The sequence below is a fragment of the Schistocerca gregaria genome, chromosome 7 (assembly GCF_023897955.1).
Source record: "Schistocerca gregaria isolate iqSchGreg1 chromosome 7, iqSchGreg1.2, whole genome shotgun sequence".
Classification (NCBI taxonomy): Eukaryota; Metazoa; Arthropoda; class Insecta; order Orthoptera; family Acrididae; genus Schistocerca; species Schistocerca gregaria.
Genome location: NC_064926.1, coordinates 309,390,244 through 309,415,980, shown reverse-complemented (window position 1 = coordinate 309,415,980; position 25,737 = coordinate 309,390,244). Strand labels below are relative to the sequence as shown.

Genomic DNA, 25,737 nt, shown 5'->3' with positions numbered 1-25,737 from the left:
GGATTTAGAAGGGCATTTCACAATGAGAAAGACAGATACAGCCTACAGGAATATTAAAGAGTTCTTTGGCAAAAAGAGAAGCAGTTGTATGAATATCAAGAGCTCAGACGGTAAACCAGTCCTAAACAATGAAGGGAAAGCTGAAGGGTGGATGTAGTATATAAAGGGAGATGAACTTAAATGCAATATTATGGAAAGGGAAATGGTCGTAGATGAAGATGAGATGGGAGATATGATACAGCGCTAAGAATTTGACAAAGCTCTCACAGATTAGCCGAAACAAGTCCCCAGGAGTAGATGTTATTCCCTCAGAACTTCGGATAGCCTTGGCAGAGCCAGCCGTGACAAAACCTTTCCATCTAGTGTGCAAGATGTATGAAACAGGTGAAATACCCTCAGACTTCAAGGAGAATGTAGTAATTCTATTTCCAAAGAAAGCAGTTGCTGACAAGTGTCAAAATTACCAAAATAACAGTTTAACAAGTCATGGTTGCGAAATATTAACAAGAATTATGTACAGAAGAATGGAAAAATTGGTAGAAACTGACCTTGGGGAAGATCAATTTGGATTCCGGAGAAATTTAGAAACACGCGGGCATTACTGGACCTACGACTTATCTTAGAACAGAAGTTAAGGAAGGCAAATCTACAATCTACATTTACAGCATTTGTAGGCTTAGAGAAAACTTTTGACAATGTTGTTTAGATTACTGTCTTTGAAATCCTGAAGGTAGCAGAGGTGAAATACAGGGAGTGAAAGGCTATTTATAACCTGTACAGAAACCAGACGGCAGTTATAGGAGTCGAGGGGTATGAAAGGGAGGCAGTGGTTGAAAAGGGAGCGAGGCAGGGTTGTAGCCTATCCCCGATGTTATTCAGTATGTACTATGAACAAGCTGTAAAGGTAACCAAAGAAGAATTTGGAGTATGATTTAAAGTACAAGAGGAAGAAATAAAAACTTTGAGGTTTGCTGATAACACTGTAATTATGTCAGAGACAGCAAAAAGAGTTGGAAGAGCAGTTGGAAAGTTTGGCAAGTGTCTTCAAAGAAGGAGATACGATGATCGTCAACAAAAAATAATGATAACGGAGTGTAATCGAATTAAATTAGGCAATGCTAAAGGGATCAGATTAGAAACAAGAAACTTAAATTAGTACATGAGTTTTGTCATTTGGGCAGAAATATACCTAACGATGACCAAAGTAGAGAGGATATAAAATATATACTAACACTGGCAAGAAAAGCATTTCTGGAGAAGAGAAATTTGTTAACATCGGATATACATTTAAGTGTTAGGTATTCCTTTCTGGAGGTATTTATCTGGAGCGTAGCCAAGTATGGAAGTGAAACACGAATGAGAAACAGTTTAGATAAAAAGTGAATAGAATCTTTCGTAACGTGGTACTTCAGAAGAATGCTGAGGATTAGATAGCTCGATCACGTAACTAACGAGGAAGTACTGAATATAACTGGGTGGGGGGGGGGGGGGGATGTTGTGGCATCAGTTAACCAGAGGGAGGGATCGGTTGATAGGACATATTCTGAAAGATCAGGGGATCACCAATTTAGTATTGGAGGAAAGTGTGTGGTGAAGGGAGGAGGGGGTGGACGGGAAATCGTAGAGGGAAACCAAGAGATGAATACTGTAATCAGATCCAGAAATATGAAGGTTGCAGTAGTTTTTCGGAGATGAAGGGGTTCGTACAGGATAGAGTAGCATGGAGAGCGGCATGAAGCCTGTCTTCGACCGAAGACCACGACAGCAACAACTATCTGAATAATATCTTTTGTTTCATCATACACTTCTTTAGTTCTTCATCTCTGCAGAGTTAGTTGGCATGTAAATTTGTACCATTGTGGTGGGTGCGAGCTTTGTGTCCATTTTGGCCATGCTAATGCGTTAATTGTGCTGTTCATAGTAGCTTACCCATATTCTATTTTTTACTCAATATCAGAACCTACTGCTGCGTTAGCCGTATTTGATTTTGTACTTGTAACCCTATATTCACCTCACCAGAAGTCCTGTTCTTCTTGTCACCGAAATTCACCAATTCCAGTTCTACCTAATTCAGCCTCTCCATTTCCTTTTTACATTTTCTAACCCACCTGCCAGATTAAGGGATCTAACATTTCACGCTCTGATCCGTCGAACGTCAGTTTTGTTTCACCTGCCGACATCCTCCAGAGTAGTCCCCCGCCAGAGATCCGAATGGGGGGCAGTTCTACCTCTGGAATATTTTACCCAAGGGGATGCCGTCATCGTACAGTACAGCTCTATGTCCTCGGGAAAAATTAGGGCTATAGCGTTCACTCGTGTTCAGCCTGTCGCAGTACCAGTGCAGCAAGGCCATTTTGATTGATGTTATAAGACCAGATCAGACAATAATCCAGACTATAGACCCTGCAACTGCTGGAAAGGCTACTGCCCCTGGCTCTGCCAAGGCTATCCGAAGTTCTGAGGGAATAACATCTACGCCTGGGGACTTGTTTCGGCTAATCTGTGAGAGCTTTGTCAAATTCTTAGCGCTGTATCATATCTCCCATCTCATCTTCATCTACGACCATTTCCCTTTCCATAATATTGCATTTAAGTTCATCTCCCTTTACATACTACATCCAAATTACACTGCCTACAGGAACCAGACGTTTGTCAAACCTCTCAACAGATATCCCTCTGTTGTGGTTACAAATACGGTATTGTTGTCCGTAAAAGTAAGGCAAGGAAGTCAACCCGCCAAAGGCAAGGTCCATGGTTCATGAGCGGACTATCGAATGGCGGCGGTGGTGGAGCATTTTTCGTCATCACCAATAATTTAATCCATAAAATATCCATGACGGCCTAGATCCGCAGAAGTACCAGTGGCCACTAGTTTCAAATTCAAGCCAAGACAACAGCTTCGCCGAGGGACACCAAACCTTCCCGTAGTCGGACAGCTGGTGCCACTCAAGGACCACCAACCAGCGCGTGGGCGGGTCAAATTGCTTGTCAGCACAAAACCTGAGCGACAACTGGCATGTCTGCCCCCAGTTAAACTGGCCATAGGAACTTTTCGCTCTCTGAGGAAGCACGCTTCTGGGCGGCGCCCGATGTAAGAAAACTGCTGAGAGATATCCTCTCCGTCTCAATTCCTTCTCTTTCTGTTCTTGGTAGCCATGACTTAGTGGCTAGCAAAATACCTGAACTGTGGTTAACGCCTTTTTCGTGACGCACGTATTGCTTTAAACCACCTTGGAGGCAACCTTGCCCAGCCACGTCGAGATTTAGTCAAGACGTTCGCGGTAGAATGTTCGTAGCACACCCGCCCATTTTCAAACTGCAAATATGTGATTTTCACCGCGAGGAATTAACTTCCCGTTATCTGCAATGTTATAGTGGTAATCTTTGTCGGGCTGCCCCTGCCTGCGTGTTCACAATTCGTGATTACCCATAACCAGAGTTGCGCTCTGTTAGAGCTACGGTTAGGTATTTTTCGTACACTACATAAATAACATGCTAAATGATAAGCCTACTGGTACTATTGGTAGCTTTGCTACGGAGAAAACATAAATGAGCGTAAATGATAATTAACTGAAACCCTCAGCTGCCGACAGGTGGTGTTGATATACCTCGATAGGGACAGCTGAAAATGTGTGCCCTAACCGGGACTCGAACGCGGGATCTGGAGCTTACATGGCAGAGGCTCTGTCCATCTGAGCCACCGACGACACAGATGAATAGCGCGACTGCAGGGCTTTTCCCTTGCACGCTTCCCGTGAGACCCACATTCCCAACTGTCCACAATCCACATACGTAATGAACCTAATAGATGTCTGCCCATCCACTCATTACTCGAGCACACTAAGGTGACGATTCCCGTAAGAGTTCGAGCATCCTGTACGCTTTCGCACAGACGAAGGTCAATGGCTGGGTATCCTTTAACTATATATATGAAGATAGTAAATCAGAGTGTGAAAGAGAAACTGGGAGTCGACGACTTCTCTTTGTATTTTGTTTGTTTGTTTGTTTTTCTTGCACATAATTAGAACCGCACATCGTTCAGTGATATTTCATTGTGTATTTTATCTCCTTACCAAGCATAAATTGGATTTTACAAGTAGTAAAAATTCGTTGATCGTGTAGCTTCTGCGCTTTTATATAACCGAAACAATTACTTTTGTTGCACGTACAGTCTGCATGCACAAACACAAAAATTCTATATTATTGTTGGTGCTATTTTGTACTCAATAGAACGGTTTTCGTCATGATGAAAGGCAAAAGTTTCCTGTTGGTATCGAGAGGTGCAAAAGCTATTTATGAACATCGGAAATATATTTTATAAGCTCTTGACGAATTACTGAAGCGATGTTTCACATGTTTTTGTTTTGCGATTGTCTTTTTATATTTGATCCTTTTTTGAGGACATTGCGTTTTCTGGCGCTGTGAGGTAAGGGTGTACTTTTCTTTTTTTGTAATTTTTACTGCACCATCCCTCTGTTTCACCTTACGAATCAATAATTTTCGAATAACAACTGAATTAAGAATAGAGAATTTCCATTTTGCAAGAAATACTAATTATTTTTATGCAACAGACAGGAGGATAATTACGAGTACATAGAACAAAAATGTTTCTTAAGTCACGCAGCCCTTGATGTGTATCCTCACCTAGTTTGTAGACGGTTCACCGCTTCCAGTCTACAGGGAAATATACTAAGACACTTATCGCATACGCCAACAAAGCGATCAAAATGAAGTAACGCCCAATAGGCATGGAACACACCTAATGTGTAGGTAACGCACTTACGATTTTAACTGACCAGTTCTAGGAAAATGTCCGTAGTCTACGATAGCCCATGGTAACCCACTGTAGTTTTACATCTTCACTCGTGGCTCATTACTAAGCTCTCGGGTCTAAGTTCTCAAGGTTATTCTCCGATTATCTTATTTTCTCTCTAGGTACTGGACAAGGGATCATGGTTTGTAATGTGTTTCTTTTCATGTACATTTGGCAACCCCACAGCAAGCCTGCGTGTCACCATGTAGTCCAAAATGGTGGGTTACCAAATTCCCACTTTATCTTTCGAGACTGCCTCGCATTTCTGTGTTTCTTTAATAATATTTCATATTTAATTGCTGTTGTTGTACGTCTGTTACTGGTCTGTAGTCTCCCCTTTTTCCATTTATTAATCAATTTATTTATCTATCTCGGCAGCTGAATTCCCTGACGTAACAGACAGGAGCCGCTGCCTCGACGGTTCAGGGGCAGCAGATTGCCATATGATGCTAATTTAATTCTATGGCAGGAGAAGAGTGAGAGGCAGAACTTATTTATTTCTTGCAACTCAATGCCTCCAAGTTCTTAAACACCTACACAGTGTACAACTCGGACGGTGCTCTACAGATATGCAATTTCGTTGGGAGCCTAGAAAGGTGGTACCTAGAAATAAGGACTTGGCAATGCCATTTACCCAAGATATTTATAGCTGAGTTGTGACTATTTTAACCTGTGTGCCAAACAAGCAGCATCTATGTACCAAATATGCGAGTACTGATCATTGCCTCTCATTTTATGTCAGTAATGTCGGCCACAACGGTAAATTAACACATTACAGGCAAGAAAGGCGTCCTGCAGGCAGAACTCTTCCAGCAATACAATAGTGCAAATGAATGACAAAATTTGAAATCGATGTGTTACAAATCCAAACAAATTGTAGAAAATGGGTGATGGATGTACATACGTATGTATACAGGGTGTAAATTTTAAGTTGACAAACCCGAATAACTCGAAAAATAAGTTTCACACGAAAATGGTCATGGGTATATAAAAAGTGGGATATTTTGTTAATTAGTTAGCTATTCAGATGATTTGTTTGATAATTAAAAGTTGTGTGGCCTCATAACCACGAAACAAACAAAACTTATCCGAATCTGCGGAAAAAATTAATACAGTATTTGGCTCAACATTTGTAAACTCTAATTCCTCTCTCTCAAACCTCACCCTTTGGGGAGAGATGGAGAGTTTTAGTTATCGCGAATCAAAATTTACGAAGTAAGTAAGTGTTTTTATTTTATCCGTAACCATTTTTCACGCAAAAATGAGAACATGTATTTTCTTGAATTACAATGCCAACTACCAAGAATCAAAACAAATGTTTAAGACAAAATGTACGTCGTTTTTTATGTAGAATCTGATTCTGCAATAAAAAATGGGTGTTCCCATTCGAAATTTTAAAGTTGCCTCCCGCCCCAACCCCAGGGGGATGGGGTGGCGGGCTAATTTTAGCACCAGCCGATGTCCTCCTCGAAAATAATCAACTTTGGATTCTACACATTTTTTCGTGTGAAGCTTATTTTTCGATTAACTCTGGTTTGTCAACTTAAAATTTACACCCTGTATATGTATATATGTATGTATGTATATGTATATCCCACATCTCCTAAATCACTGCACCGATTTCGATCTAAGTCAGCACACACATAATTTACTGCCTGGAAACAATGATTGTGGTGTAGGAACCATCTGCCTATCAAAGGGGTGGGGGTAAGGTCGGCGGGGGGGATGGGAAGGGGCTGGGAGGGGGGGACTGTGTAGCCCAAGACACGATAATACCCATACTTCAGTTATCCAGCACTTGGAGACTTGCAAAAGAGTTTAAACATAATGTCAAACCCTCACGAAACTTTTTCTCGCTGAAGACCCCCACAAAATGATAAAAGGAAAAAAGTTTGTCACACGAAGCATGACGTTTTAGTTTATTACTTCTTTACTGCTAACTTTATTCGTGACACATTTTTGCAACAATATTCTCATATATCACCGAATACCATAAAAATTACATCATTCTGCAACAATTACTTCAGCATATATGGTGTCAAAAATGACTGAGTGGAAAACTACCACATCATGCAAGACGTTTAAATTTATTACTTCGTTGGCATGAACTCTATTCACAACACTTTTCACAGACTGTGTCCCCATTTTCTGCTGAATGTACTAGAAAAATAATCATTGCACGACACATAGTTATGATATCATAAACACTGAGATGCATGAGAAACTGCCGCCTCATGCCTGATACTTTAATTTATTACTGCTTTACTACTCACAGTGTTCACAGAAATTTCAAAGGCATAGGCACCTATAACACTGAGTGTACCTGCAAATTTATATCACTGTACAACACATAGTTCAGAAGATACGACGTCATAAACAAAAAACTGCGTGAAAATGAAACATCAGGGCGAAATTCGCTGGATATGCAGGTGAAATATGTAAAAATATGTGTGAAATATGTTAAATGCATGTGAGATATGTTTCACATGTGCGTATGTGACCAAAGCCATCCCTGGAACGATTTTAATCACCGAAATTCGCTGGATATACAGGAGAAATATGCACAAATATGCGTGAAATATGTTAAATGTATGTGAGAAATGTTTCATACGTGCGTACGTGACCAAATCCACCCCTGCAACGATTTCAAGCAAATTTGCTACATGTGTTAGTTACAATCTGGAAATAAATATTGTAGCCACAAGAACCACCAGTCAGCTGTTGAGGTGAGTGTGATCCCGTGCAGAGAGAAGGGAGGACGAGGAGATGGACAGACAGCGAGGAGGAAGGAGGAGATAGGCACAGATGGGAGGAGAGGAGTGAGGGGAGGGGAAATGGAGAGAGAGGAGGGGGAGAACGAGATGAACGGGATAAAGGAAAGAGGCGGAGATGGCCAGAGACAGGGAGAGGATGAGACAAGCTGAGAGATGGAAGACGAGGAGATGAACAGACAGTGGGGCAGGAGGAAATGCACAGAGAAAGAAAGAAATGTAAATGTCGTGTGATGTGACTAGGGCCTCTCGTCGGGTAGACCGTTCGCCGGGTGCAAGTCTTTCGATTTGACGCCACTTCGGCGACTTGCGCGTCGATGGAAACTCAGGGAGAAAGGATATCAATGATACGATTCGATAATGACATTGTTACCCTCAGAGAAAGTGAAGAATTGCGTGATCTGCTGAATGGAATGAACACTCTAATGAATACAGAATATGGGTTGAGCGTAAAACGAAGAAAAATGAAAGTAATGAGAACTAGGAGAAATGAGAACAGTGAGAAACTTATCATCAGGATTGATGGTCAAGAAAGAGATAAAGTTAAGTATTTCTACGTCTAGGCAACCAAATATCCAATGATGGACGGAGCAAGGAGGCAAAAAGGGTATTCCTGGCCAAGAAAGGCTATTAGTATCAGACAGAGGCCTTAATTTGAGAAAGAATTTTCTGAGAATGTATTGTATGGTAGTGAAACATGACCAGTAGTAAAACCGGAAGAGAAGATAATCGAAGCATTTGAGATGTGGTGCTACAGACGAAAGTTGATAATTAGGTGGACCGATTAAGGTAAGAAATGACGAGGTTTTGCGCGGAATAGGAAAGGAAAGGAGTAAGTGGAAAAGGCTGACAAGAAAAAAGGGACAGGATGATAGGAAATCTGTTAAGGTATCAGAAGCCTGGTGCCTGAAAAAAAAATTAAAAAAAACTAGCTCGAAGGTCATGAAAAGGGAAGCAGTTACAGAGGAGGGAACGAGGCAGAGTTGTAGACTGTCCAAATGTTTGTTCAATCTGTAGACTGTGTAAGCTGTGAGGGACACCAAAGAGAAATTTGGAACGAAAATTTAAGTACTTAATCAAATTGGAGTAAAAAGAAATTTATATATAAAAAAAATTCTAGGTGGTTAACCGATTCTGGTTTCTAGGGGATCCTAGTAAGAGACTGACTGCATACGCAAACGAAGTGATCGAAATTAGACAACGCCCAATTGGTATGCAACGCACCAAACATACGGATAACTCGGTTACAGTCTTAACTGACGAAAGCTATTAGGAAAACCGCTGTAGGCTTCGCTTGATTTCAATAGTCTACAATAGCCTACCGCAGTTTAACAACACTAGGCAGCGCATATGTAATTTCACTCTTTCTGTCACTTTTTATTCACTGGCTCCATCCAGTTGGAAATGAGTTCAGTGAAGCGTGTGTTACCAATGGAACAAGCTTTCAGAGAAAGAGAAGAGGAGTACATGAACAGAGATGTAGGAGACAAGTAGATGGACACAGGGAGGACAGGGGAATAGATGATCAGGGAGAGAGGGAGGAGGAAATGGACTAATAGAAGAGTGGAAGTAAATATCCTGGCAACGCTGGCTTTCTCCGTCAGTAAGCCAGATAGAATGCCCTAGACACAAGGTGTTACGACAGGACTTCAGAAAGTAAATTACACATTATTATAACAGACCATGTATCTTACTGAATGCTGTGCTACGCTTCGAAGTGTTACAGGCACATGACACTATGTTTCAACGTAGTCACGAAATCTTTAAAGAACGGACGGAATTTTCTACCAATCGTTAAATTCCTCCACGATAGTAACCCACTCCTTGGTCGTGGAGACGTTCGAGTGTCACTGTGTGATCGTCATCGTCTTTGCAAAATAATTTCCTCGATTGCTTGGACATTGTCGTCTACCGACGACATCGATGGCCTTCCTTGGTGACCAACTTGAACCCTGTCGGTGCGGTCTTCGTCAAAATGTTGAAACCATTTCACTACGCCTGGACGCGACGTTGCATTTGGTCTATTCACGGCCAGAATTTCACGGTGATTTTGTGTTTTGACCGCAATAATGTTACTGTCACCCGTATTTCAACTTTGGAGTACGTTTCCAGTTAAAGTTCACTCGCACACTGAGGTAACTGTTACCGATATCTCAGGAAAACTGCCTCTGTTCGAAACCTAGAACATCTCTTCTGATCTCACAATGAGACACATTTTTTGCGCAATGGTCTTAGCGTAACTTACTTTTTGAAGTCCCCACTCCCGTAATACCAGGAAGATCGTGTTATTCAGCACACATCTTGTGTATGCTATTATACTGAAGGCCCAAAACGTTATAACCATGCCCACCGCGAGATTGAATGCCTTGTCGTAGCGTTGCGGTCATGTAAGGCGGTAATGGGAGAATATTACTGGAACAGAGACAAATGGGTAGTCGCTAAAGCGAAGATCCGGAGAGCAAATACGGAAACCCACCGGTATAAGCGACTTTGATAAAGGTCAGGTTCTTACTGCCCTGAGAATTTCTGAAATGGTGAAGCAGGGACGGGTTTTCGGGTACTACTGTCGTGAGAACCTGCTGAAAATTATTGAAGAATGATGAAAAAACGACTGGGCCACTTGATATTGCACGTCCACATCTCATCAAAATGGTTCAAATGGCTCTGAGCACTATGGGACTTAACTTCTGAGGTCATCAGTCCCCTAGAACTTAGAACTACTTAGACCTAACCAACATAAGGACATCACACACACCCATGCCCGAGGCAGGATTCGAACCTGGGACCGTAGCGGTCTCGCGGTTCCAGACTGTAGCGCCTAGAACCGCTCGGCCACCCTGGCCGGCCCACGTCCCATCACAAAGCGTGGAGATCAAGATCGACATCAATCCCCCGATTGCCTGATGGGTAAAGCAGGACAGGCAGCGATCTGTGGCAGATCTGACGGGAGAATACAATGCTGGTGCAGGCACATGTCTTTCGTAGCAAACCGTTCAAAGACAATTGTTAAACATGGAGCTTCACAGCACGCGACCACTACTTTTTCCCGTGTTGATCCAGTGACATCGTCAATTACGATTGCAGTGGGCACAGCATCACTGAGCTTTTACCGTGGATCAATAGACACGTGTCGCCTGTCGAATCAACCGCATTCTTGTTACACCAAATCGATGGTTTTGTTCTTACACGCCGTCATTCAGGTGAAAGGCCGCTTTAAACATGCGCCGTGCCACAGATGCAGGCTAGTGAGGGCAGAATTATGCAGTGGGGACAGTTTGAGTTGGGCTTGCGTGAGGCATGTGGTAGTAATCGAAGGTACCGTGACAGCTGTGGATTACGCGAACGTTATTGACGACCAACTGCATCGCTTCACACTTAATGTCTTCCTCTACAGCGATGACATCTTACGACAAGAAAGGAAGAATGAATTGATTGTTGATGTTAATAACGGCCATCCTCCTCTACCTACTCTGCATTACAGCAGATGACGTGTCACTGAGCACATTTGTTCTGTGCATGCAGTACACGTGAGGCGCCTAGTTGTTTCCACTGCCCTGTGTGGAATACGAAGGTTCTGTTATAGTTCACTAACCTGCTGTCTTCAAGTTGATGTTCCCATCGCAGAAAACAGCTCATAGGTCGTAGGCTCTGTATATTGAGGCTGGAACTGACTTTTTAGCGAGGTTCTGTTCTGAAATAATGTATCACTTCTTTGGGATGCCACTCGCGTATTTTAATATAGCCACACGATAAGACTACTTGATCTTGATACAACACCTTCTGACACAGCAAAGTACATGATCAAACACAATGTTTACGAAACTGTATCTTTACACTATTTGTGGCACGTGTCTGTGCCTCATGACTATCGGAGTGAACCTTTTAATACTGAATACTGGAAAACACATCCTGCCACGGACAACATGACTGTACATCACGACTGCCTAATCCAGAGTGACGAACAGGAACTTAAATAAAAATTGGAAACACGTCCTACGACAGACAACATGTCTGTTCTTCTCGACTGCCTAATCCAGAGTGACGAACAGGAACTTAAATAAAAATTGGAAACACATCCTACGACAGACAACATGTCTGTTCTTCTCGACTGCCTAATCCAGAGTGACGAACAGGAACTTAAATAAAAAATTGGAAACACATCCTACGACAGACAACATGTCTGTTCTTCTCGACTGCCGAATCCAGAGTGACGAACAGCCCGAAACACTTCGTGCACCATACCAGAAAAGACATGACCCGAACGCTTCCGAAGTGCTTCGTCTGCAATTTCGTCAGTCTTTTGTTTTTGTTTTAAATTGTTTTTAATAATTCTAAAATAACTGATTGATATTCAGCTGTTGAGAGATATTTATATTCAAAAGTGAAGTCATTCCAATGAGTAGTTTAACTAGTAATAATAAATATACTTTAAAGTTTTGGCTCCCTTGCTCCGAACACAGCAGCCAATCACAGAGCAGTAGCTTTATGCAGGCAGTCTTTCTCCCGGGAATGGTACCGAATCTAACATCTGTAACAGGTACCACACCCCACATTTCGGCATCTACATACTTCTTGCATCTCCACTGCTCTGGGAACTTCTTTGAGCCTAATATGATTAAGCCAGAAACATTACAATCTTCCAGCAGGAAAACTGTTCGTTTAACAAGGCCAGAACCGTGCAGCAGTGGTTTGAAGGGCATGATAGTAAACTGACGTCCATTTCTTGGCAAGCAAATACTTCTGATCTGTACCCGCTGGAACACATATCGGGAGTCAGCTGCGCACACAGTGACCTGTTATTTATGGGAATTGCCTGAGCCAAGCTGTGTCATACGGTGTCGCATACATCCGTAAATTTACCAGGGACTTGTCGAATGCACGCCAAGCAGAATCGCTGCTGTATTCTGTTTGAAAAGTGGACCAACACGCTATTAAACAGGTGGTCATAATATTTTGGCTCCTCAGTGTATGTGGACATCACCTTATTTTTAAATTATGTTTCTTTGTCCATACCTCCATTGGGTCGGTGGTAATGAAGGTAATAACATGGTCCCTTTGAAGCAGCGCTTTGGACAATATGTGGAATGGCAGCTGATGACTGAAGGACGGTGTTGGAGCGATGATAAGAATCTTGGCGGCCGATGCACCAGCAACCAATGTCAGCATACATCCAACAAGTCGAAGCATGGCTGTCGCTGCAACAGAATCATGCCGTTTGGAAAAATTACATATAATCGCGAACAATCGCTTCACAGAAAAATCTCACATAACTGCACATGGCAATTAGTTTTGTTCCACGACTTTCAGTTCTCATGGTATCTTCATATGGTATTTATTTACTTACTTACTTCGTTCATTTATTACATTAATATGAAATCATAGGGACCATAATAAACACACAAATCAGGATGAGGGATCCAGCTATCAGTCTTGAGTCTCCATTCCAAGAGCAATATATCCTAAACAGACTACACATATCAATAATAGTGTTGCCCCACCCCGATGTATAGAGCAGGTGTGATGCTGTTGTGACTGTTCCTGTACCGATTTGAAGGACATTCCTGATGTTTGTAAACACACATACAGTGTGGCACTACCTACATGTAGAACACACCGCTCGAATGGATTCCAGTATTTCAGCTGGAAGTGGAGAACCAGTGGGGAGACATTAGAGACATCTGTGAACAGTAGAGTTTATATCCATCATGCCACGAAGGACAGTTGCGACCAATGAACGAATCCGTATCCTCACGTTGGCTGTCTTGGCAGGAAAGTTGTTCGATGTGTACACCGTAGTCAAGATGATGTGGTGTGGACACGAAATCGATTCTAAGAGAACTTACACAGCACGGGCCATACAAGTTCGACAGGTGCACAAGAAATCGATATCTACGGCTTTTAAGTCAAAGGAACCATGGGAATACAATGTTAATTATAATCCATCTTGATTGCAAAAATGTTTATTCACATGACCGGTTTCGGTTTCTCTAGAACCATCCTCAGATCTGAAACGATAATGATATTAATTTACTGCTTCACAAATGCAAATCTTTTTCATCCTATTGGGGTGGGGGTGATAACGTGGAGAGGGAAAGGATGGAGGAGATGGGCAGACAGAGAGGGGGAAAGAGGAGGTGGACACAAGTAGGGGGGAAGGAGGTGGTGGACAGAGACAGGGGAAGGGGAAATGGACAGACAGAGGGGAGTCGAGGAGATCGATAGAGGAAACGAAGCAGGTGGACATCGAGAATGGGGATGAGCAGATAGAGAGTGAGTGGAGGGAGGGGGGGGGGGGGCGATTAAAATGAGATGAACAATGAGAGCGGCATGAGGAGGAGGTGTAGAGGGAGAGGGGTGGAGAAGGTGGCCAGTGGGGAAGAGGGGAAGAAGGAGATAGACAGAGAGGGGTGGAAGAAGGAGATGCACTAATAGAAGACTGAAATAAATGCGTTTTCGGGCAACTCCGGGCTCTCATCTAGTATAGTCTAATAAAAAAGAAGGTGGTTGAAGGAAAGGGAAACATACAGAATTAATATCAGAAAATTCTAGGAGTAGTCAGAAAAATTTCAAACATCGCCTAGGAAAAATTACGTAACTAATTTTTTGTTTGTCTACAGCTGAAAGTCTGCAATCCTGGTAGATTTTCAAATTCCTGCGCAGAAATTTTGCTGATTGCCACTATGGGAGCCAATACGAGCCGTGCATTGATAAAGCCGAGTATCAAGCGATGGTTCGTTTTCTGCGTTTGAAGCGGAACAACGCTGTAATAATTGATGCTGATATAGACGGAAGTGTACTGTAACAACTTCGTATACTTCTTTTGGAGCGGACTATCGCCACGCCCATCAGATTGGGTTGATTTTGTGGAAGAGACCAAAAACGAGGTCATCGGTGCCATGGGATTAGGGAAGAATGGGAAAGGATGTCGGCGTACCATTTCAAAGTAACCATCCCGGCATTTACCTGAAGCGATTTAAGGAAATCAGGAAAACCTAAATCAGGATGTCCTGACACGGGATTGTACCGTCGTCCTCCCGAATCCGAGTCCAGTGTGCTAACCACTACGCTACCTCGCTCGGTGTGTAACATTTACCCGTCATACTGTATATGAGGGTGGTTACGTGGGCTTAGAAGCTAGAATGTGGACAGACAAATATGAATAACGAAGTGGCACAGCATCTCTCAACGAAAAACCGCGGATCGCAAGAGAATTTGTGGCCTTGGTGCTCGAACGCTAGTGTATCACTATCGAGGCGATAGTGGAATAAGTAAAAACTGTCACAGGCCTGTTTTCAACATCTCGCACGACGTTTTCAGCATGTCAAGAGTCGCCTGCCACTAGGTTCTGCAGCTGCTCACACTTGTGTAAAACACTAGCCGAATCCAGGTACCAGAGAAAACGTTGCAGCTCTGTTGAGTCAATCCATATGGCTTGACTGTCAGTCTGATAATCATGGGGTATCACTACGACCCCATCGACTCCTGACCGAGTTCGAGATTTTCCTCCTCACGGACTTTGTGTGTGTGTGTGTGTGTGTGTGTGTGTGTGTGTGTGTGTGTAGCGGAGACCCGTCCGCAGACGCCCTTGGCAGTGATTGGATACCAAGTTACCAAGCAGACTAGCGCCCACCATACGGCCCGACAACGAGAGGTCATGGTCTGGGGTACCATTTCCTTTCTTTGCAGTACTTCATTTGGTGCACTGTTACAGCCCAACGTTGCCTGCCCGCACTCGACGAGAGTTTCATCTAGTTGTCTTCGAGATTGCCAAACCGTACCTTGGCCAGAAAGGTCGCCGGATCTCTAACCAATGGAGAACGTTTGTGGCATTATGGACAGGGCCCTCCAACCGGGTGGGGATTTTGACGATCGAACACGCCAATTGGAGGCAGTCTGGCACCACATCCCTGAGGACGACATCCAGCAACTGTATCGATCAATGCCAAGCGGAATAGCTACTTGCATAAGGGGCAGATGATGACCAACGTGTTATTGAGAAGCTCAATTTGTGAAGAACTTTTCCTCAATGAATCATTCAATTTCTCTGGAATTGTAGCCGTTTATTTGTCCGTATATTTACAGCACATCTACTGATTTCCTTCCCATTCGGACAATTCCATCATGTTGCGTCGTCGTCCTTTTTTGTCTTAGTGTGTACTTTATGATATTCTGTAAGTTTTTAGAGATTTCACTCGATTAATCGTTAGACGACACAAAAAATTAATCCATTTTACGGTATTTTCACGAATCTCCATAGTCCCACAGTATCAATATTGATACAGTGAAACAGTTATTCATTCCATCGTACTGTTGTAACAGTTGCAGGCAATACAACTCGAGAAGAGTTATGAAAACAGTCCCACTGTTGTGCCGATTACGACAGTCAAATGGTTCAAATGGCTCTGAGCACTATGGGACTCAACTGCTGTGGTCATCAGTCCCCTAGAACTTAGAACTACTTAAACCTAACTAACCTAAGGACATCACACACATCCATGCCCGAGGCAGGATTCGAACCTGCGACCGTAGCAGTCGCACGGTTCCGGACTGCGCGCCTAGAACCGCGAGACCACCGCGGCCGGCTACGACAGTCATTATCAGAATACTATAGTTCTTGATATTATGTCAGACAAGCTGTAACGGTGGCACCTCATACTAGTCTTATTGTTGCCACTGGATTGCAACAGGCAATGCCGAAACGAACCTGCAAATTCTGTGAAACTTATTTAAGGAGAGGAATGTTATCAAGATAGGTCACTCTGATTACGAAGAAGAGTGTTCGGTATATAACTGTTTTACTAGTATGAGTGACATAGTTGATCACGCTAAGTCAAAGAAACACATTAACAAATTTAGTGCAACGAGCTATAGTAAAATTCTCCTTTTTTTTAAAAAAAAAAAAAAAAAGAACCTCAGTTACGTGATGGCACTAAACTTCGATCAGCCGAGTTTACACTGGCGTGTCGTAAGGTAAAACATCATCAGATCTTTACATCTACTGACTTTACGAGTAAGGTTAATGGCGTTATGTTTTATGATTCTTCTACTGCAAAAAAGTTTAGTTCGGAAAGAATTAAAGTGTCAGTCTTAATAAGAGGAGTTCTTGCACCCCGGAGTTTGATGGAAAGCCCCGAGAACATAAGAAAAAAGCTTTCTTCCTACGGAATATCCACTGATGCCAGCGATCATAAAGATGCTAAAATATTTTGGTTTGTTGTTCAGTTGTTCGATATTAATAAAGGAAATCAGTTTTGAAGGTGAGTTCCCCCCAAAATTAAAAATTTGACGAAATTTCTACTTTTCTCATGAATCCTGTTCAAATGTTTGATATTGAAGAAAATAAATGTTTGGAATTTTGTGTAGACAAGATGAACAACAACTTTGGTGGGTTAAAGAGATAAGATGAATGCAGTATATTTAACAAATTAAAGAAACACTCCTTTAACACATAGAAGGGACACGATGCCCTGCACAAGTTTTACACAACTGGGCGCAGACATAGACTGATTGTTTGAGCTGTGATTTTGAAACTACCACTGTGAAGATATTCTCGTATTTTTCTGTACAGGGTGGTCCATTGATAGTGACCGGGCCAAATATTTCACGTAATAAGCATCAAATTAAAAAACTACGAAGCACGAAACTCGTCTAGCTTGAAGGGGGAAACCAGATGGCGCTATGGTTGACCCCCTAGATGGCGCTGCCATATGTCAAACGGATATCAACTGCGTTTTTTAAAATAGGAACCCCCATTTTTATAACATATTCGTGTAGTACGTAAAGAAATATGAATGTTTTAGTAGGACCACATTTTTCGCTTTGTGACAGACGGCGCTGTAATAGTCACAAACGCATAAGTACGTGGTATCACGTGACATTCCGCCAGTGCGGGCGGTATTTGCATCGTGATACATTACCCGTGTTAAAATGGACCGTTTACCAATTGGGGAAGAGATCGATATCGTGTTGATGTATGGCTATTGTGATCAAAATGTCAACGGGCGTGTGTTATGTATGTTGCTCTGTATCCTGGACGACATTATCCAAGTGTCCGGACCGTTCGCCGGATAATTACATTATTTAAGGAAATAGGAAGTGAACAGCCACATGTGAAACTTCAACCACGACCTGCAACAAATGATGATGCCCAAATAGGTGTTTTAGATGCTGTCGCGGCTAATCCGCACACCAGTAGCAGACAAACTACGTGAAAATCAGGAATCTCAAAAACGTCGGTGTTGAGAATGCTACATCAACATCGATTGCACCCGTACCATATTTCTGTGCATAAGGCATTGCATGGCGACGACTTTGAACGTCATGTACAGTTCTATCACTGGGCACAAGAGAAATTACGGGACGATCACAGATTTTTTGTACGCATTCTATTTAGCGAAGAAGCGTCATTCACAAACAGCGGTAACGTAAACTGGCATAATATGCACTATTGGGCAACGGAAAATCCACGATGGCTGCGACAAGTGGAACATCAGCGACCTTGTTAATGTATGGTGGGGCATTATGGGAGGAAGGATAATTGGCCCCCATTTTATCGATGGCAATCTAAATGGTGCAATATATGCTGATTTCCTACGTAATGTTCTACCGAGGTTACTACAAGATGTTTTACTGTATGACAGAACGGCGATGTACTTTTAACATGATGGATGTCCGACACATAGCTCGCGTGCGGTTGAAGCGGTATTGAATAGCATATTTCATGACAGGTGGATTCGTCGTCGAAGCACCACACCATGACCCGCATGTTCACCGGATCTGACGCCCCCGAATTTCTTTCTGTGGGGAAAGTTGAGGGAAATTTTCTATCGTTATCCACCGACAACGCCTGACCACATGCGTTAGCGCATTGTCAATGCATGTGCGAACATTACGGAAGGCGAACTACTCGCTGTTGAGAGGAATGCCGTTGCACGTATTGCCAAATGCGTTGAGGTTGACGGACATCATTTTGAGCATGTATTGTATTATTGTGGTAGTTAGAGGTAATCACGCTTTAGAAGCATGCGTTCTCAGAAATAATAAGTTCACGAAGGCACATGTATCACATTGGAACAACCGAAATAAAATGTTCAAACGTACCTACGTGCTGTATTTTAATTTAAAAAAACTACGTCTTACCAATTATTCGTCTAAAATGGCGAGCCATATATTTGCGACTATTAAAGCGCCATCTATCACACAGCGAAAAAAGTGGTCCAACTAAAACATTCTACATCTACATCTATATTTATACTCCGCAAGCCACCCGACGGTGTGTGGCGGAGGGCACTTTACGTGCCACTGTCATTACCTCCCTTTCCTGTTCCAGTAGCATATGGTTCGCGGGAAAAACGCCCGCCGGAAAGTCTCCGTGCGCGTTCAAATCTCTTTACGTACTACACGAGTATGTAATAAAAAAATGGGGGTTCCTATTAAAAAAAAAAAAAAACGCTGTTGATATGCGTTAGACCTATGGCAGCGCCATCTAGCGGGCCAACCATAGCGCCATCTGGTTACCCCCTTCAAGCAGACAATTTTCGTTCTTGTAGTTTTTTCGTGAGATACTTGGCCTGGTCGCGATCAATGGACCACCGTGTATACACAGTTTGAACAGAGAGGTTTAAGGACTTCCGCGATTGAGTAGGGACTGAATATGCAAGGTGTTCGGAAGTTGCTGTTACAGACTTCTAGGACTTGTAGAGAGGAGTGAGTATATAATATTTTGAATAGGAATCGATGTGCGGCAATGTTATTGAGCGCCACTCCAGAGCGTGAAAGTTATAGGCGCTGGCGCCTGTAAATGTATCTATATACAGACTGATTCCGTGATGATGTTAGAAACTGTCTAGGACGATGGAAAAGGATAAAAGTATCAATTTGAGGTAAGGTACCCTGTACCAGAAATGAACGAGTCTAAAGTTATAAGTGAAAAGCGTTCTGATACTTCTGACAGTGGAGTGCATCTACTCGTAATGTTGTTGCTAAGATTTTGAGGTAGGCAACTTTCAGATTTGATAGTATTGATCAAAACAAGAAAAAAAGTCTAGTAATCACGGGATCTAAAGCGCGTACCTTAAGAGCTATGAGCACTTCTTTAATAGAGATGTGTTTCACAATAGCGAATGTGAAAATATTGCTCATAGGTCCTTTGGGATGCATTTTGGAGACCATTTTTACTGAAAATTTTTTCCTCATTCCGGTCCATAACACCACCCTTGCAAGCTGCCTAGCCAACAATCTTAGCAACAATTGTACCAGTCGCTGTATTTCACTGTTAGAGGCATCAGAAAGGTTTTCGCTTATAACTTCCTACTCGTTCGTTTCCGGTACAGGGACCCTTACCTCAGATTGATACATTTATCCTTCTCCATCATCCTAGAGAGTTTTTAACATCAAAACGGAATCAATCTGTATATGGATACATTTACAGGCGCCAGTGCCTACATCTTCGCCGTTGGATGACTTTCCCAGACGTGGGTTTCTATTCCAGATATTAAGTACTCACTCCGCTCTACAAGTCCTAGAAGTCTGTAACTGGAATTTCCGAACTTCCTGTATGAATGTAATGTGTCACTCAAAAACTCGCTGGTTAACATTATTTCCAGCAGTTGAACGAGTCATAAGGCTGTTTGAAATCTTAAAAGATTTTTCCCTAAATCAATACAAAGCCCCAAAAATAATGGTTAAAATTTTCAGGACTCCCTTAAGTGAAGAAGACTTACGGTTAATTCACAACCATCTTAGCATTTTGTAGCATGGAATAAAAGAAACTGAGGGAAACACGAAAAGTGTAAGAAGGGTAAAAGACGACGTGAAAAATTCTCCTGTAACTAAGAGAAACCAGCAGCAGTTCTTTTATTTTAATGTTAAAAACATTCTCTTAAGAACAGGAGTAACGCAATCAGCAGGAAAGGGCTTTAAAGAAATTGACAGACTGTACTACTCATTCATAGACTATGTGAGGAAGTTGAGCACTTCTCTTATTCACTATTAGACTATTGACAGTGTAACTGAAGAGTGTGCCAAAATGGGAAAGTGTTGAAAAGACATTTGAAGGGGGAAAATTGAAATCGATGACTCATTTTCTCTTTGATCAATTCATTACACTCACAAATTTGGTCGAAAAAAATCTTCACATGTGAAATGAAGAAAATGAAGCACCATTGTAGTGTCATGCCAAGTGGGTTAGATTTTTTAAAAGCTGTGGCCATCTTTGGCAGCACTCTGAGATGATAACCATTGCAAGGTACTTGTTTGCAATACCTTCCCACAGCGCCAATGTAGAAAGAATATTTACATTCATAAATATGCAATGGACTGATCGAAGGAACAGAATGGAAGTGGAATCTCTTCAGGCAAGCCTTCCTACAGATCCTGTACAACAACTAAATCGGCTGTAATTTTGCCATAAAGACATGATCAAGAGGGCTGGGAGCAATGAAAAATTACCTTTTCCCATCTACAAGAGCTTAGTAATATTTAAAGCTTACGTTAATTTTATTTTAGTAAAAATTCCATGGCTATAATATTTTGAAAAATCACAATACATTTAAGACACTGAAAACCAGAAGGGTCTAATCCACACAGATGTCGATTTTGAGATTGTTCCGCGTATGCATGCTCCTGACATCTGTTGATCTTACGGTGAACCCGCTTTGTCAGTGCTGTACCCATGCGCTGTGTATATAAAATTTGTGGAAAGCTGTCTCGCGCCGATTTTCTGATATTCACTTCCACAAGGGCCCAAAGCTCCAATTTTCATTGCTGTAAGAACGTCCAGCTGCTGTACAGAAGCCCATTTCTTAATGAAAGCTAGAAACTCTTGAAGAGGGAGCTCTTGAAGGAGTGTCCCCACAATAACCTCGTGGTTAACCCGTGGTTTCAGCATTACAGTTTGTACAATAGACGCTGAGGACTTCAGAAGCTTTAAGAGTATTACCGACCTCACTACAAAACGAAAAGGTGATGTGCGTGGCAACAATGTACATTTCAGAAATTTTACAATGATGAAGTTTCCAATAGGTTGCTATGAACTGTTCTTTAAAGTAACATTCTTCATTGGAGTCTGGGAGGCCAACATTTTCTTCGAGTCACATAGAGGGAGAACATAATTTATTATTTCTCCACAGTTTGTGGATGACTTACAAAAACTGATGCCCAAATACGTAAACGGAAGACAAATATCAACCTTGAAACATAAAGAGTTTGCAACAATACTAGATAAAACTAGAAACACATATACTTAACAAGTAAAGTAAACAGAATTTTTATTTGGACTCAAGTCAGAGAGTTGGCGTAATGAAAACGGTGATAAAGACGACGATGGGGTGTTGGGATGCATAATAATTGTATGCGTGGTGCATTTAATATCTGTAAAGTGGATATGTGATTTTTTTGTAGCAAATATAGGCTGCTGAGACTTATAATAAATAAACTCGTTTTTATACTTTCTACTAATAGAAAGTAGGCGATCAGCGGCTTAACAAAACATTAAAACTAAAAATTAAAAAAATTGAAGAACCTGGGTACTTTTGGAAGAGGGACGCGAGACCATTCGAGCACAGCTGATTGTGTCCTGGTGTTCCCCGAAAATAATTTGGCTGCCCTACCATATAGAATACACGAAATCATCAGACGCCCATATTGTCGGCACTGAAAACTAAGACGAATCACGAGTCTCACAAAGTAAGGAAGAAAGTAAAACATTTTCTGTACAGAGGCTGAGGGGCCGCCGTCTAGGGCTTTAAAAGTAACATTGTATTCGGCATTGTAGAGACATATAACCGGTACAAAGTATACGTTAATCGTTTGCTTTCGTAGTTGGACGTCATAATGTACAAAGCAAGTCAAACATGCTGTTGCCGTTGGGTAAGGAGCTCTTTGATGTTTGTTTACAAATGAATAGCGCGAGAGTTGGCGGAGCGGAAGTTGCAGATAAATTTGAGCTAGACTATTATTTTGCGATGTCAACTACCGTAGTTAAAATTATTTTTTGATATCAGATATGATTTCATAGTTCTTAAGATAAACTGCCCTGCAAGGTGTTTATCGTATCGTAGCTTGGGTACGACGGAAACAAAAAAAAAAAAAAAAAAAAAAAAAAAAAAACAGTCTCAAGCCGCGGCTGCATTAAGACATCCAAACAATGCACCGTTTTGGTACGATTTGTTAAAATAAAGTGGCGGAAAATGGCATATCGACATCAACTCAGTGTCAAGTGAACCAATATCACGATGGTATTGTGTAATTGGGTGCCAGGTTCTGTGTTGTAATTCAGTAATACCTGAATACTACACAACAGAAAAATGCTGCAGATCTTTTGCTGTAAATTTCAGGACTACGTCGTTTTTTCCGTACCACATTCTACGTATTTTTACGAAGCCTCAGAAGTGTATCTGTACTAACTTTTTTTGGAAGGGATTCCTCATTGCACAACACGCGGGCTGGTATCTGTTTCCTGTACAATTTTACATTGTTGACTCGACGACGTAACGATGCAAGTGATAGTATAGAAACTTGTGGAAGATGTTGCAGCTCAGATTGAAATACACAGTCACCGGTATATCGGTGTTTCGTTAGCAAATGTTTTATTCAGATTTATTGTGGACTATCCTCTGACTGGATGTAACTGTCGACATAAATCACATTTTGCTTCGTTTCCTGGCCCTTCTTTGAAGAAGAGTTTTCTTCTTTTCCGCTCCACGACGATTGCATTACACAAAGATAAAGTGTACCCACGCACCATCCCCTGAACAGCTACCGTATGGACTCATACGAATAATATAACGAATTATTGTAAAATAGACAATCTCTCCACTCATCTCAAATCCAAATTTGATCTTATGCATTCGTGAAAAATAAAACAGTGTGCCGTTAGGTCAAACTAATGAGACACAGTTGCCACTCGAGTCACGAACGGTATCTACGAAATCCATTTGGGAGTAAGAAATTGGAGGATCTAGATGTGAATATACATCCATACTCTGGAAACTACTGCGAAGCGCGTGTCAGTTCCCCTTTTACCGATATTAGGGCTTCTTCCCGTTCCATTGACGTATGAGCGCGGAAGGAAGATTGTCTAAATATCTCCGTGCAGTAATTAATCTAATCTTGTCCTCAAGAGCCCTGCTGGAGGGATGCGTTTAAAGCTGGTTCTTGAATTCTTCAGGTAGGCTTTCTGTGCAGAGTATACATCTACCTTCAAGTTGCTGCAGGTTCCGTTAATTCAGCATCTCCGAGGCACTCTTTCACGGATCAAACAAACCTGTGACTATTCGTGCAGCACTTCCCTGTATACGTTCAATATCCCTTGATAGACCTATCTGATAGAGGTTCCACACACTGCAGCAATATTTTAGGATGGGTCCCACGAGCGATTAGTGAGGTACCTCCTTTGTACGCTCGTTGCATTTCCCTAGTATTCTGCCAACAAACTGGAGTGTGCCATCTGCATTATCTGTGCTGAGCCTACGTGGTCGTTCTGTTTCTGTACAAAGTGTTACACCCAGCTACCTGTACGAGTTGGCCGATTTCAACTGTGAATCGTTGATGCTGTAGTCGTAGGATAATACGATTTCTCGTTTTTTGAAGTGTACAATTCTGCATTTGTGAACATTTAAAGTAAGTTACCAATCTTTGCACAACTTTGAAATCTTATCAGTCTCCGACCGAACATTTTTCATCTCCTTTCAGACGGTAGGTCGCTATAGATAACGTCATCATCTGCAAAAAGCCTTGCTATTTAGTAGGCTTCCTCTGGATAGTTTGCGTCTATCTTCAGGTGACTGAAAGTTCAATTTCTTCAGCATCTGTGAGACACTCTCCCACGGGTCTGCAAAGTCATTAACACACAACATGAGAGCAAGCGTCCCAAAACACCTCCCTGCGTCACAGCCAACATTATTTCTAAACCTGTCGATTGCTCTGCATTCAAGAAAATATCTTGCACTCTCCCTAACAAGAAATCCTCAGTCGAGTCACAAATTTCACTTGATAACCGATAAGGTGGTGCTTTCGATAACAAACATGGGTGTGGTACAGAGTCAAATGCTTTTCGGAAATAGAGAAATACTGCCAAGGCTCGCTCAAAAAGTAATGCATCTGAATTTTTATGTGCTTACTCTGAAATCTTTTTAAATGAAACAACTGTATTAATATTCTACACCTACACTGAAGAGCCAAAGAAACTGGTACACCTGTCTAATATGGTGTAGGGCCGTCTCGAACACGCAGAGGTGCCGCAACACGACGTGGCATGGACTTGACTAATATCTGAAATACCGCTGGAGGATTCACACCATGAATCCTGCATGGCTGTCCATAAATCCGTAAGAGTCCGTGAGGGTGGGGATATCTTCTGAACAGCACCTTCCAATTGTCTCGTTCTGTAGCTGGATAAGAACTGTGCGAAGTAGCGACATAGGAGAGTTGGTGATTCCATTTCTACAATTTCTTATAAGGCTCACATCTGGCATGACCGAAAAGCAGCGGCGAAACAGCCATCGCGACAAGAAATAAAAACCGATGTAATTTCCCGTAGATATACTGGCAACTAAACTAATCAAAGCTGTGTAGTAATCGCTAAAGCCACAGTGTCTCTCTTCAGCACTTGACAGTTCTAAGTATGCAGTGCAGCAGAATAATTACAACCAATTATCTCCAGAAATATTGAAAAACCACTAATGAATAAAAGCCTGTACCCAGATTCGTGGTACTGTAGGTTGTTAACACCAGTTTCGGCGGTAAGTCAGCCGTACCACTTAAACTGCCTTCCATACAAAATACAAATATTGGCCAAAAATACGAGCACATTCTTTCGCGATAATCTACGACCTACCTGTCCGTAGAAGTATCTTCCGCGCTAACCGGCCGAAAGCGGTCCTAGCAGTGGGCTAACACGCTCTCGCAGGCGCCAATAACGCGTGGAAGCTGCTGCCACGCGAGGATTACGTAATCTCAGCCTCTGGCGCTGCTACGCGATGTTGTGCAATAGTGACTGCGCCAATGCCACTACACTGACGGGAAACTTTTGTCAGTGACCGGTTTTAGCGAGACGGCCGTACGCCTTAGCTAAATGTGGCCTCCCACTTCTCCAACAAATTATTTAGTAAAAGTAAAAAAAGGGAGGGAATGCTAGGATTTAACATTCCATCG

The 25,737-nt window shown here is 42.1% G+C and overlaps 1 protein-coding gene across 1 annotated transcript in view; it reads right to left on the bottom strand.

Annotated features, from left to right (window-relative positions):
• Positions 1-25,494, bottom strand: part of LOC126281746 (UDP-glucosyltransferase 2-like) — an 81,420-nt gene extending 55,926 nt beyond the window's left edge. Inside the window, exons 1-2 of the mRNA XM_049980932.1 lie at positions 25,421-25,494; positions 12,598-12,779 (exon numbers count right to left, since the gene is read on the bottom strand). Coding sequence (XP_049836889.1) covers positions 12,598-12,771 — 174 coding nt within the window. The 5' untranslated portion in view covers positions 12,772-12,779; positions 25,421-25,494. The remainder of the gene's footprint in view (positions 1-12,597; positions 12,780-25,420) is intronic.
• Between the last annotated feature and the right edge of the window lie 243 nt (positions 25,495-25,737).